This window comes from Oncorhynchus mykiss, chromosome 30, assembly GCF_057628025.1.
Source record: "Oncorhynchus mykiss isolate SJ-2025 chromosome 30, ASM5762802v1, whole genome shotgun sequence".
Lineage (NCBI taxonomy): Eukaryota > Metazoa > Chordata > Actinopteri > Salmoniformes > Salmonidae > Oncorhynchus > Oncorhynchus mykiss.
In genome coordinates this window covers 10,862,257-10,877,500 of record NC_143051.1, presented here as the reverse complement: position 1 = coordinate 10,877,500, position 15,244 = coordinate 10,862,257, and the positions used below count along the sequence as shown (strand labels likewise).

Here is a 15,244-nt window from a genome sequence, read left to right as displayed (position 1 = left end):
TTGGGACTCCAATGGGAAGCACGACTTCATTGGAGAGTTTCAGACCACCTATAAGGAGATACGGACAGACATGGAGGGAAGACAGGTACACCCTAACCTAACCCTAACCCTAACCCAACCCTAAATCTAACAGAACCCTAACTAACCCAACCCTAAATCTAACAGAACCCAAACTAACCCAACCCTAACCCTAAATCTAACAGAACCCTAACCATAACCCAACCCCAACCCTAAATCTAACAGAACCCTAACCCAACCCTAACCCTAAATCTAACAGAACCCTAACTAACCTAACCCTAAATCTAACAGAACCCTAACCCTAACCCAACCCCAACCCTAAATCTAACAGAACCCTAACCCTAACCCAACCCTAAATCTAACAGAACCCTAACCCTAAATCTAACAGAACCCTAACCCAACCCTAAATCTAACAGAACCCTAACCCTAACCCAACCGTAACCCTAAATCTAACAGAACCCTAACCCAACCCTAACCCTAAATCTAACAGAACCCTAACCCTAACCCAACCCTAAATTTAACAGAACCCTAACCGTAACCAACCCTAAATCTAACAGAACCCTAACCCAACCCCAACCCTAAATCTAACAGAACCCTAACCCAACCCCAACCCTAAATCTAACAGAACCCTAACCCAACCCCAACCCTAAATCTAACAGAACCCTAACCCAACCCTAACCCTAAATCTAGCAGAACCCTAACCCAACCCTAACCCTAAATCTAACAGAACCCTAACCCTAAACCTAACCTAACCCTAAATCTAACAGAACCCTAACCCTAACCCAACCCTAACCCTAAATCTAACAGAACACTAACCCTAACCCAACCCTAACCCTAAATCTAACAGAACCCTAACTAACCCAACCCTAAATCTAACAGAACCCTAACTAACCCAACCCTAACCCTAAATCTAACAGAACCCTAACCCTAACCCAACCCTAAATCTAACAGAACACTAATCCTAAATCTAACAGAACCCTAACCCAACCCTAACCCTAAATCTAACAGAACCCTAACCCTAACCCAACCCTAACCTTAAATCTAACAGAACCCTAACTAACCCAACCCTAACCCTGAATCTAACAGAACAATAACTAACCCAACCCTAACCCTAAATCTAACAGAACCCTAACTAACCCAACCCTAACCCCAAATCTAACAGAACCCTAAATAACCCAACCCTAACCCTAAATCTAACAGACCCCTAACTAACCCAACCCTAACCCTAAATCTAACAGAACCCTAACTAACCTAACCCTAAATCTAACAGACCCTTAACTAACCCAACCCTAAATCTAATACTAACCCAAACCTAACCTAACCCTAACCCAACGCTAAATCTAATGCAAACCCAAACCTAACCCTAAACTAACCCTACCCAACTCTAACCCAACCTAAGCTTTACCTGACCCTCAACGAGCTAAAATGATTATTTGGGCTACTAATTCACTTGCATGTTAATGAGTGTAGATCAATGGGATTGTATAAACCTGTGTGTGTGTGTGTGTGTGTGTGTGTGTGTAGATCAATGGGACTATATAAACCTGTGTGTGTGTGTGTGTGTGTGTGTGTGTGTGTGTGTGTGTGTGTGTGTAGATCAATGGGACTGTATAAACCTGTATGTGTAGATCAATGGGACTGTATAAACCTGTGTGTGTGTGTGTGTGTGTGTGTGTGTGTGTGTGTGTGTGTGTGTGTGTGTGTGTAGATCAATGGGACTGTATAAACCTGTGTGTGTGTGTAGATCAATGGGACGGTATAAACCTGTGTGTGTGTGTGTGTGTGTGTGTGTGTGTGTGTGTGTGTGTGTGTGTGTGTGTGTAGATCAATGGGACTATATAAACCTGTGTGTGTGTGTGTGTGTGTGTGTGTGTGTGTGTGTGTGTGTGTGTGTGTGTGTGTGTGTGTGTGTGTGTGTGTGTGTGTGTGTGTGTAGATCAATGGGACTGTATAAACCTGTATGTGCAGATCAATGGGACTATATAAACCTGTGTGTGTGTGTGTGTGTGTGTAGATCAATGGGACTGTATAAACCTGTGTGTGTGTGTGTGTGTGTGTGTGTAGATGCAATGGGACTGTATAAACCCGAAGTACCAACTGAAGAAGAAGAACTACAGAAACTCTGGCGTCATCGTCCTCAACCACTGTAAGGTAACACTCCTCTTTTCTTACTCTCTCTCTTTATCTCTGTCCCCCTCTATGTCCCTCTCTCTCTTTATCTCTGTCCCCCTCTTTGTCTCTTTATCTCTGTCCCCCTCTCTATATCCCCCTCTCTCTTTATCTCTATCCCCCTCTTTGTCTCTTTATCTCTGTCCCCCTCTCTATATCCCCCTCTCTCTCTATCTCTGTCCCCCTCTCTATATCCCCCTCTCTCTTTATCTCTGTCCCCCTCTTTGTCTCTCTATCTCTGTCCCCCTCTCTATATCCCCCTCTCTCTCTATCTCTGTCCCCCTCTATATCCCCCTCTCTCTTTATCTCTGTCCCCCTCTTTGTCTCTCTATCTCTGTCCCCCTCTCTATATCCCCCTCTCTCTTTATCTCTGTCCCCCTCTTTGTCTCTCTATCTCTGTCCCCCTCTCTATGTCCCCCTCTCTCTTTATCTCTGTCCCCCTCTTTGTCTCTCTATCTCTGTCCCCCTCTTTATGTCCCCCTCTCTCTTTATCTCTGTCCCCCTCTTTCTCTCTCTATTTCTGCCCCCCTCTCTATGTCCCCCTCTCTCTTTATCTTTGTCCCCCTCTTTGTCTCTCTATCTCTGTCCCCCTCTTTATGTCCCCCTCTCTCTTTATCTCTGTCCCCCTCTTTGTCTCTCTATTTCTGCCCCCCTCTCTATGTCCCCCTCTCTCTTTATCTCTGTCCCCCTCTTTGTCTCTCTATCTCTCTATCTCTGTCCCCCTCTCTCTCTATCTCTCTCCCCCTCTCTCTTTATCTCTGTCCCCCTCTCTATGTCCCCCTCTCTCTTTATCTCTGTCCCCCTCTTTATGTCCCTCTCTCTCTTTATCTCTGTCCCCCTCTTTATGTCTCTTTATCTCTGTCCCCCTCTCTATGTCCCCCTCTCTCTTTATCTCTGTCCCCATCTGTATGTCCCCTTCTCTCTTTATCTCTGTCCCCCTCTTTATGTCCGTCCCTCTCTCTCTTTATCTCTGTCCCCCTCTTTATGTATCTTTATCTCTGTCCCCCTCTCTATGTCCCCCTCTCTCTTTATCTCTGTCCCCCTCTGTATGTCCCCTTCTCTCTTTATCTCTGTCCCCCTCTTTATGTCCCTCTCTCTCTTTATATCTGTCCCCCTCTCTCTCTATCTCTGTCCCCCTCTCTATGTCCCCCTCTCTCTATGTCTCTGTCCCCCTCTTTATGTCCCCCTCTCTCTCTATCTCTGTCCCCCTCTCTCTATCTCTGTCCCCCTCTTTATGTCCCCCTCTCTATGTCCCCCTCTCTCTTTATCTCTGTCCCCCTCTCTCTTTATCTCTGTCCCCCTCTTTATGTCCCCCTCTCTCTTTATCTCTGTCCCCCTCTCTCTTTATCTCTGTCCCCCTCTTTATGTCCCCCTCTCTCTTTATCTCTGTCCCCCTCTTTATGTCCCCCTCTTTATGTCCCCCTCTCTCTTTATCTCTGTCCCCCTCTCTCTTTATCTCTGTCCCCCTCTTTATGTCCCCCTCTCTCTTTATCTCTGTCCCCCTCTTTATGTCCCCCTCTCTCTTTATCTCTGTCCCCCTCTTTATGTCCCCCTCTCTCTTTATCTCTGTCTCCCTCTTTATGTCCCTCTCTCTTTATCTCTGTCCCCCTCTTTATGTCCCTCTCTCTTTATCTCTGTCTCCCTCTTTATGTCCCTCTCTCTTTATCTCTGTCCCCCTCTTTCGGTCACAACTCAGGATAAGACCCAGATGCAGACACAGGAGGCCGATAGTACAGTTCTCAGATGATTTATTGTAAACACCGGGCAGGCAAAGGGCAGGTCGAGGACAGGCAGAGGTTCGTAAACAGGTCAGAGTCAGGCAGGAACAGGAAGGCAGGCAGGCAGGCAAAGGGGTCAGGGCAGCCAGAGGGTCGTAAACAGGTCAGAGTCAGGCAGGAACAGGACGGCAGGCAGGCAGGCAGGCAGGCAGGCAGGCAGGCAGGCAGGCAGGCAGGCAGGCAGGCAGGCAACGGGGTCAGGGCAGGCAGAGGTTTGTAAACAGGTCAGAGTCAGGCAGGAACAGGACGGCAGGCAGGCAGGCAGGCAGGCAGGCAGGCAACGGGGTCAGGGCAGGCAGAGGTTTGTAAACAGGTCAGAGTCAGGCAGGTACAGGCAGGCAACGGGGTCAGGGCAGGCAGAGGTTCGTAAACAGGTCAGAGTCAGGCAGGAACAGGACGGCAGGCAGGCAGGCAGGCAGGCAGGCAACGGGGTCAGGGCAGGCAGAGGTTTGTAAACAGGTCAGAGTCAGGCAGGTACAGGCAGGCAACGGGGTCAGGGCAGGCAGAGGTTCGTAAACAGGTCAGAGTCAGGTAGGAACAGGAAGGCAGGCAGGCAGGCAAAGGGGTCAGGGCAGCCAGAGGGTCGTAAACAGGTCAGAGTCAGGCAGGAACAGGACGGCAGGCAGGCAGGCAGGCAGGCAAGCAGGCAGGCAACGGGGTCAGGGCAGGCAGAGGTTTGTAAACAGGTCAGAGTCAGGCAGGTACAGGCAGGCAACGGGGTCAGGGCAGGCAGAGGTTCGTAAACAGGTCAGAGTCAGGCAGGTACAGGATGGCAGGCAGGCAGGCAGGCAGGCAGGCAACGGGGTCAGGGCAGGCAGAGGTTTGTAAACAGGTCAGAGTCAGGCAGGAACAGGACGGCAGGCAGGCAGGCAGGCAAAGGGGTCAGGGCAGGCAGAATGGTCAGAACCGGGAAAAACTAGGAAACAGAACAGGAAGATGGGAAAACACGCTGGTAAAGCGTGACAAGACCAGATGAACTGGCAACAGACAAACAGAGAACGCAGGTGTAAATACACAGGGGATAATGACGAAGATGGGTGACACCTGGAGAGGGATGGAGACAAGCACAAAGACAGGTGAGACAGATCAGGGTGTGACACTTTATCTCTACCCCACTCTTTCTGTCACTCTCTCTCTTTATCCCTACTCTCTCTCGCTCTCTTTATCCCTACTCTCTCTCTCCTTTATCCCTACTCTCTCTTTCTTTATACCTACTCTCTCTCTCTCTTCATCCATACTCTCTCTCTCTTTATCCCTACTCTCTCTCTTTTTCCCTACTCTCTCTCTCTTTCCCTACTCTCTCTCTCTTTATCCCTACTCTCTCTCTCTTTATCCCTACTCTCTCTATCTCTTTATCCCTAATCTCTTTCTTTATCCCTAATATCTCTCTTTCTTTATCCCTACTCTCTCTTTATCCCTACTCTCTCTCTCTTTATCACTACTCTCTCTCTCTTTATCCCTAGTCTCTTCATCCCTACTCTCTCTGTCTTTATCCCTACTCTCTCTCTTTATCCCTACTCTCTCTCTCTCTCCTTAACCCTACTCTCTCTCTTTATACCCACTCTCTCTCTCTTTATCCCTACTCTCTCTTTCTCTTTATCCCTACTCTCTCTCTCTCTTCATCCCTATTCTCTCTTTATCCCTACTCTCTCTCTCTCTCTCTTTACCCCCACTCTCTCTCTCTCTTTACCCCTACTCTCTCTTCATCCCTACTCTCTCTCTCTCTTTCTTTATCCCTACTCTCTCTCTCTTTATCCCTACTCTCTCTCTCTTTACCCCTACTCTCTCTTCATCCCTACTCTCTCTCTCTCTCTCTTTATCCCTACTCTCTCTCTCTTTATCCCTACTCTCTCTCTCTTTACCCCTACTCTCTCTTCATCCCTACTCTCTCTCTCTTTATCCCTACTCTCTCTTTATCCCTACTCTCTCTTTATCCCTACACTCTCTTTCTTTATCCCTACTCTCTCTCTCTTTATCCCTACTCTCTCTTTCTTTATCCCTACTCTCTCTCTCTTTATCCCCACTCTCTCTCTCTCTCTTTATCCCTACTCTCTCTCTCTTTTTCCCTACTCTCTCTCTTTATCCCTACTCTCTCTCTCTTTATCCCTACTCTCTCTCTCTTTATCCCTACTCTCTCTCTCTTTTTCCCTACTCTCTCTCTCTTTATCCCTACTCTCTCTCTCTTTATCCCTACTCTCTCTCTCTTTATCCCCACTCTCTCTCTCTTTTTCCCTACTCTCTCTCTTTATCCCTACTCTCTCTCTCTTTATCCCTACTCTCTCTCTCTTTATCCCTACTCTCTCTCTTTTTCCCTACTCTCTCTCTTCATCCCTACTCTTTCTCTTTATCCCTACTCTCTCTCTTTATCCCTACTCTCTCTCTCTTTACCCCCACTCTCTCTCTTTATCCCTACTCTCTCTCTTTATACCTACTCTCTCTCTCTTTATCCCTACTCTCTCTTTATCCCCACTCTCTCTCTCTTTATCCCTACTCTCTCTCTCTTTATCCCTACTCTCTCTCTCTTTATCCCTACTCTCTCTCTTTATCCCTACTCTCTCTCTTTATACCTACTCTCTCTCTCTCTTAATACCTACTCTCTCTCTCTCTCTCTCTCTTTATCCATACTCTCTCTCTTTATACCTACTCTATCTCTCTCTCTCTCTTTATCCCTACTCTCTCTCTTTATCCCTACTCTCTCTCTCTCTTTATCCCTACTCTCTCTCTTTATACCTACTCTCTCTCTCTCTTTCTCTCTCTCTTTATCCCTACTCTCTCTCTCTTTATACCTACTCTCTCTCTCTTTATCCCTACTCTCTCTCTTTATACCTACTCTCTCTCTCTCTCTCTTTATCCCTACTCTCTCTCTTTATACCTACTCTCTCTCTCTCTCTCTTTATTCCTACTCTCTCTCTTTATACCTACTCTCTCTCTCTCTCTCTCTTTATCCCTACTCTCTCTCTTTATACCTACTCTCTCTCTCTCTCTTTATACCTACTCTCTCTCTCTCTCTCTTTATCCCTACTCTCTCTCTTTATACCTACTCTCTCTCTTTATCCCTACTCTCTCTCTTTATACCTACTCTCTCTCTCTCTTTATCCCTACTCTCTATCTTTATACCTACTCTCTCTCTCTCCCTACTCTCTCTCATTATCCCCACTCTCTCTCTCTCTCTCTCTCTCTCTCTCTTTATCCCTACTCTCTCTTTATACCTACTCTCTCTCTTTATCCCTACTCTCTCTCTTTATACCTACTCTCTCTCTTTATCCCTACTCTCTCTCTTTATACCTACTCTCTCTCTTTATCCCTACTCTCTCTCTTTATACCTACTCTCTCTCTTTATCCATACTCTCTCTCTTTATACCTACTCTCTCTCTCTCTCTTTATCCCTACTCTCTCTCTTTATACCTACTCTCTCTCTCTCTTTATCCCTACTCTCTCTCTTTATCCCCTCTCTCTCTCTCTCGCTCTCTCTCTCTCTTTATCCCTACTCTCTCTCTTTATACCTACTCTCTCTCTTTATCCCTACTCTCTCTCTTTATACCTACTCTCTCTCTCTCTCTTTATCCCTACTCTCTCTCTTTATACCTACAATCTCTCTCTCTCTTTATCCCTACTCTCTCTCTTTATACCTACTCTCTCTCTTTATCCCTACTCTCTCTCTTTATACCTACTCTCTCTCTCTCTCTTTATCCCTACTCTCTCTCTTTATACCTACAATCTCTCTCTCTCTTTATCCCTTCTCTCTCTCTCTTTTTCACTACTCTCTCTCTCTATATCCCTACTCTCTCTCTCTTTATCCCTGCTCTCTCTCTTTTTCCCTACTCTCTCTCTTTATCCCTACTCTCTCTCTCTTTATCCCTACTCTCTCTCTCTTTTTCCCTACTCTCTCTCTCTTTATCCCTACTCTCTCTCTTTATCCATACTCTCTCTCTCTCTCTTTATCCCTACTCTCTCTATCTTTATCCCTACTCTCTCTCTTTATCCCTACTCTCTCTATCTTTATCCCTACTCTCTCTCTCTTTATCCCTACTCTCTCTCTCTTTATCCCTACTCTCTCTCTCTTTTTCCCTACTCTCTCTCTCTTTATCCCTACTCTCTCTCTTTATCCATACTCTCTCTCTCTCTTTATCCCTACTCTCTCTATCTTTATCCCTACTCTCTCTCTTTATCCCTACTATCTCTCTTTATACCTACTCTCTCTCTCTCTCTCTCTCTCTATTTATCCCTACTCTCTCTCTTCATCCCTACTCTCTCTCTCTTTATCCCTACTCTCTCTTCATCCCTTTCTCTCTTTCTCTCTTTATCCCTACTCTCTCTCTCTTTATCCCTACTCTCTCTCTCTTTATGCCTACTCTCTCTCTCTCTTTATACCTACTCTCCCTCTCTTTATCCCTACTCTCTGTCTTTATCCCTACTCTCTCTCTTTATACCTACTCTCTCGCTCTCTTTATCCCTACTCTCTCTCTTTATCCCTACTCTCTCTCTTTATACCTACTCTCTCGCTCTCGTTATCCCTACTCTCTCTCTTTATCCCTACTCTCTCTCTTTATCCCTACTCTCTCTTTTTATACCTCTCTCTCTCTTTATCCCCACTCTCTCTCTCTCTTTATCCCTACTCTCTCTCTTTATACCTACTCTCTCTCTCTCTCTCTCTCTTTATCTCCACTCTCTCTCTCTTTATACCTACTCTCTCTCTCTCTCTCTCTCTCTCTCTCTTTATCCCTACTCTCTCTCTTTATACCTACTCTCTCTCTCTCTCTCTTTATCCCCACTCTCTCTCTTTATACCTACTCTCTCTCTCTCTCTTTATCCCTACTCTCTCTCTTTATACCTACTCTCTCTCTTTATACCTACTCTCTCTCTCTCTCTTTATCCCTACTCTCTCTCTTTATACCTACTCTCTATCTTTATCCCTACTCTCTCTCTTTATACCTACTCTCTCTGTCTCTCTCTCTTTATCCCTACTCTCTCTCTTTATACCTACTCTCTCTCTCTCTCTTTATCCCTACTCTCTCTCTTTATACCTACTCTCTCTCTCTTTATCCCTACTCTCTCTCTTTATACCTACTCTCTCTCTCTCTTTATCCCTACTCTCTTTCTTTATACCTACTCTCTCTCTCTTTATCCCTACTCTCTCTCTCTTTATCCCTACTCTCTCTCTCTTTATCCCTACTCTCTCTCTCTTTATCCCTACTCTCTCTCTTTATCCCCACTCTCTCTCTCTTTATCCCTACTCTCTCTGTCTTTATCCCGACTCTCTCTCTTTATCCCTACTCTCTCTCTCTTTATACCTACTCTCTCTCTCTCTCTTTATCCCTACTATCTCTCTTCATACCTACTCTCTCTCTCTCTTCATCCCTACTCTCTCTCTCTTTATCCCTACTCTCTCTCTTTATACCTACTCTCTCTCTCTCTTTTTCCCTACTCTCTCTCTTTATACCTACTCTCTCTCTCTCTTTATACCTACTCTCTCTCTCTCTTTATCCCTACTCTCTCTCTTTATACCTACTCTCTCTCTCTCTTTATCCCTACCCTCCCCACCCCCCACTGATGTTGAATAAATATGTTACGATAGGTTGTTTTCAAAGGTGTTTTGACTGCCTGTGTAAAGTGTACAAGTGTTACCCAAGTGTTATTTAAATTAGTAGTTGTATACTTGTGTTCTTTCTAACAGCAGTTATGAGGTATTCACACAGACACACACACACACACACACACACACACACACACACACACACACACACACACACACACACACACACCACACACACACACAGTGTATTTCTGTAATTGTGTTCTTTCTAATCAGATCATCAAGATGTATTCTTTCCTGGATTACATCATGGGAGGCTGTCAGATCCAGTTCACAGTAAGACTGTGTGTGTGTGCGTGCGTGTGTGTGTGCGTGCGTGCGTGCGGGTGGATGGGTGGTTGAAAGCAGACAGATTCATTTGTAAACAGGGAGATGCCAAAAAGTGAGCGAGAGAGTTAGAATTAGCATTTTAAGAACAACAATAAACAATACCGTTGTGACCTGCTGCGGTCATTCCCTTGTGAGATGGCAGTGTCAATGCAAGATCACGTTGTTCAAAGTGGCTAGAGACGACTCGTTAATGAGAGAGAGAGAAATAATGACACGGGAAGTATTAGATTCCATTATTTGCTTCAGTTTCATCCTGAGATAATAAGAGGAAAAAAACTGGCACCCATCTTTCTTCCTCGCTAGAGCTCCCCTACCCAACCAGAGCTCGATGGGCCCCGACAGTATACATCGGATTAGTGCCCGGGAAGGGCCTGTTTTTCCATCAATAACTAGGGTACATACAGGGCAGGGTAGGGCCTGTTTTTCCATCAATAACTAGGGTACATCCAGGGCCGGGTAGGGCCTGTTTTTCCATCATTAACTAGGGTACATACAGGGCAGGGTAGGGCCTGTTTTTCCATCAATAACTAGGGTACATCCAGGGCCGGGTAGGGCCTGTTTTTCCATCAATAACTAGGGTACATACAGGGCAGGGTAGGGCTTGTTTTTCCATCAATAACTAGGGTACATACAGGGCAGGGTAGGGCCTGTTTTTCCATCAATAACTAGGGTACATACAGGGCAGGGTAGGGCCTGTTTTTCCATCAATAACTAGGGTACATACAGGGCAGGGCCTGTTTTTCCATCAATAACTAGGGTACATCCAGGGCCGGGTAGGGCCTGTTTGTCCATCAACAACTAGGGTACATCCAGGGCAGGGTAGGGCCTGTTTTTCCATCAATAACTAGGGTACATCCAGGGCAGGGTAGGGCCTGTTTTTCCATCAATAACTAGGGTACATCCAGGGCCGGGTAGGGCCTGTTTTTCCATCAATAACTAGGGTACATCCAGGCCCGGGTAGGGCCTGTTTTTCCATCAACAACTAGGGTATATCCAGGGCCGGGTAGGGCCTGTTTTTCCATCAATAACTAGGGTACATCCAGGGCAGGGTAGGGCCTGTTTTTGCATCAATAACTAGGGTACATCCAGGGCTGGGTAGGGCCTGTTTTTCCATCAATAACTAGGGTACATCCAGGGCAGGGTAGGGCCTGTTTTTCCATCAATAACTAGGGTACATCCAGGGCAGGGTAGGACCTGTTTGTCCATCAATAACTAGGGTACATCCAGGGCCGGGTAGGGCCTGTTTTTCCATCAATAACTAGGGTACATCCAGGGCAGGGTAGGGCCTGTTTGTCCATCAATAACTAGGGTACATCCAGGCCCGGGTAGGGCCTTTTTTTCCATCAACAACTAGGGTACATCCAGGGCCGGGTAGGGCCTGTTTTTCCATCAATAACTAGGGTACATCCAGGGCAGGGTAGGGCCTGTTTTTGCATCAATAACTAGGGTACATCCAGGGCTGGGTAGGGCCTGTTTTTCCATCAATAACTAGGGTACATACAGGGCAGGGTAGGGCCTGTTTTTCCATCAATAACTAGGGTACATCCAGGGCCGGGTAGGGCCTGTTTTTCCATCAATAACTAGGGTACATCCAGGGCAGGGTAGGGCCTGTTTGTCCATCAATAACAAGGGTACATCCAGGGCCGGGTAGGGCCTGTTTGTCCATCAATAACTAGGGTACATCCAGGGCCGGGTAGGGCCTGTTTGTCCATCAATAACTAGGGTACATCCAGGGCCGGGTAGGGCCTGTTTGTCCATCAATAACTAGGGTACATCCAGGGCCGGGTAGGGCCTGTTTGTCCATCAATAACTAGGTTACATCCAGGGCCGGGTAGGGCCTGTTTATCCATCAATAACTAGGGTAAATCCAGGACAGGGTAGGGACTGTTTTTCCATCAATAACTAGGGTACATCCAGGGCTTCACTAAATGTATTAGTAACATTTTGAATCAGAGCCATTTGCTCGTTCTCTGCTGCACAGTCATCTGTCATATCTGACTAAGATCATAACATGGTGTCGGAAGTGCTTCAACCTCGTCAAATATAAGACTGGAGAGATTATTTCCTTGAGTTTTGTCTAGGTTAGAGTGAATAAAAGTAGCTGACAGCTCTCTCATGTCTCTTTGTTGAGCAGAGCAGCCCAAGCGGGGCTGTTGCTATGGTTACGCACAGACTCAGAACCGCCATGAGCAGAGTGCATGCAGAGCAAGCTGAGGGAGCGAGTGACAGACCGAAAGTAGCAGCTAATCAGTGGTGTAAAGTACTTAAATAAAATACTTTAAAGTACTACTCCAATCGTTTTCTGGGGGTATCTGTACTTTACTTTACTATTTATATTTTGGACAACTTTTACTTCACTACATTACTAAAAAAATATTGTACTTTTTACTCCACACATTTTCCCTGAAACCTAAAAGTAGGTAGGGCCTGAACGTCGCGGGCTGGGTAGGGTAGGGCCTAAACATCGCGGGCTGGGTAGGGTAGGGCCTGAACATCGCGGGCTGGGTAGGGTAGGGCCTGAACATCGCGGAGGAACAGTGGGTTAACTGCTGTCACGCCCTGACCATAGTTTACTTTGTATTTTCTATGTTTTGATTGGTCAGGGTGTGATCTGAGTGGGCATTCTATGTTTCATGTCTTGTTTGTCTATTTCTATGTTCAGCCTGATATGGTTCTCAGTCAGAGGCAGGTGTTCATCATTGTCTCTGATTGGGAACCATATTTAGGTAGCCTGGGGTTCACTGTGTGTTTGTGGGTGATTGTTCCTGTCTATGTGTTTTTCACCAGATAGGCTGTTTTAGGTTTTCGTTACGTTCATCACGTTCTTTATTTTGTAGTGTTTGCATTTGATTCGTGTTTTACGTTTGTTCATTAAAACATGGATCGCAATCTACACGCTGCATTTTGGTCCGACTCTCCTTCTCATCAAGAAAACCGTTACAGAATCACCCACCACCAACGGACCAAGCAGCGTGTCAACAGGCAGCAGCAGCAGCGTAAAGAGGAATGGACATGGGAGGACGTTTTGGATGGCAAGGGCTGTTACACTTGGGAGGAGATACTGGCTGGAAGAGATCGCCTCCCATGGGAACAGGTGGAGGCACTTAGGAGAGCAGAGGCAGCCGGAGAGAGGAGCCGGCGATATGAGGGAACACGGCTGGCAAGGAAGCCCGAGAGGCAGCCCCAAAAATTTCTTGGGGGGGGGCTAACAGGGAGTATGGCTACGCCAGGTAGGAGACCTGGGCAGACTCCCTGTGCTTACCGGGGGGCTAGAGAGACCGGACAGGCACCGTGTTATGCAGTGGTGTGCACGGTGTCTCCAGTGCGGGTGCATAGCCCGGTGCGGTATATTCCAGCTCCGCGTGTCTGCCGGGCTAGATTGAGCGTCGAGCCTAATGCCATGAAGCTGGCTCTACGCAGCTGGTCCCCAGTGCGTCTCCTTGGGCCGGTTTACATGGCACCAGCCTTGCGCTCGGTTTCTCCGGTTCGCCTGCATAGTCCAGTGCGGGCTATTCCACCTCGCCGCACTGGCAGGGCGACCGTGAGCATTCAACCAGGTAAGGTTGGGCAGGCTCGGTGCTCAAGAGCTCCAGTGCGCCTGCACGGTCCGGTTTTTCCAGTACCACCTCCACACCCCAGCCCTCCGGTAGCAGCTCCCCGCACCAGGCTTCCTGTGCGTGTCCTCGGCCCAGTACCACCAGTGCCAGCACCACGCATCAGGCCTACAGTGCGCCTCGCCTGTCCAGCGCTGCCAGAGCCTCCCTTCTCTTCAGCGCTGTCGGAGTCTCCCGCCTGTTTAGCGCTGTTAGAGCCTGCCTTCTCTACAGCGCTGCCGGAGTCTCCCGCCTGTTCAGAACTGCCAGTTAGCATAGAGCTGCCAGTTAGCATAGAGCTGCCAGTTAGCATAGAGCTGCCAGTTAGCATAGAGCTGCCAGTTAGCATAGAGCTGCCAGTTAGCATAGAGCTGCCAGTTAGCTTAGAGCTGCCAGTCTGCAAGGAGCTGCCAGTCTGCATAGAGCTGCCAGTCTGCATGGAGCTGCCAGTCTGCAAGGAGCCGCCAGAGCTGCCAGTCTGCAGGATGCCGCCAAAGCTGCCAGTCTGCAAGGAGCCGCCAGAGCTGCCAGTCTGCAAGGAGCCGCCAGAGCTGCCAGTTAGCATGGAGCAGCCAGGGCCGCCAGTCAGCATGGAGCAGCCAGGGCCGCCAGTCAGCATGGAGCAGCCAGGGCCGCCAGTCAGCATGGAGCAGCCAGGGCCGCCAGTCAGCATGGAGCAGCCAGTCAGCATGGAGCAGCCAGTCAGCATGGAGCAGCCAGTCAGCATGGAGCAGCCAGAGCAGCCAGTCAGCATGGAGCAGCCAGAGCTGCCAGTCAGCATGGAGCAGCCAGTCTGCATGGAGCAGCCAGAGTTGCCAGTCAGCATGGAGCAGCCAGTCAGCATGGAGCAGCCAGAGCTATCAGTCATCATGGAGCAGCCAGAGCAGTCTGCCAGCATGGAGCAGCCAGAGCTGTCAGTCAGCATGGAGCAGCCAGAGCAGCCAGTCTGTGTCGACCAGTCTCTTACAGATCTGCCAGTCGTCCAGACTCTTCCAGATCTGCCAGTCGTCCAGACTCTTCCAGATCTGCCAGTCGACCAGACTCTTCCAGATCTGCCAGTCGACCAGACTCTTCCAGATCTGCCAGTCGACCAGACTCTTCCAGATCTGCCCGTCGTCCAGACTCTTCCAGATCTGCCCGTCGTCCAGACTCTTCCAGATCTGCCAGTCGTCCAGACTCTTCCAGATCTGCCAGTCGTCCAGACTCTTCCAGATCTGCCAGTCGTCCAGACTCTTCCAGATCTGCCAGTCGTCCAGACTCTTCCAGATCTGCCAGTCGTCCAGACTCTTCCAGATCTGCCAGTCGACCAGACTCTTCCAGATCTGCCAGTCGACCAGACTCTTCCAGATCTGCCAGTCGACCAGACTCTTCCAGATCTGCCAGTCGGCCAGATTCTCCCAGATCTGCCAGTCGTCCAGATTCTCCTGGATCCGCCAGTCAGCCAGGATCTTCCAGAACCGCCAGCCAGCCAGGATCTGCCGGATCCAACCACCTGCCTGAGCTTCTTCTCAGTGCTGAGCTTCTTCTCAGTGCTGAGCTTCCTCTCAGGGCTGAGCTACCCATCTGTCCCGAGTTACCTCTGTCCCGAGCTGTCCCTCTGTCCCATGTTATCATTGTGGTGGGTAACCTATTTAGGGACGTTTAGGAGGGGGATTAAAACTGTCATGGAGTGGGGTCCACGTCCAGCGCCAGAGCCGCCACCGCGGACAGATGCCCACCCAGACCCTCCCCTATAGGTTCAGGTTTTGCGGCTGGAGTCCGCA

At 48.2% G+C, this 15,244-nt stretch overlaps 1 protein-coding gene across 1 annotated transcript in view; it reads left to right on the top strand.

The window, feature by feature from the left end:
- LOC110487914 (copine-4) overlaps nt 1–15,244 on the top strand; it is a 59,811-nt gene that overhangs the window by 12,951 nt on the left and 31,616 nt on the right. The window contains exons 9-11 of the mRNA XM_036970664.2: nt 1–85; nt 2,083–2,169; nt 9,775–9,834. The exon at nt 1–85 is cut by the window's left edge and continues 14 nt beyond it. Of these exons, the coding sequence (XP_036826559.2) occupies nt 1–85; nt 2,083–2,169; nt 9,775–9,834 (232 nt within the window). The remainder of the gene's footprint in view (nt 86–2,082; nt 2,170–9,774; nt 9,835–15,244) is intronic.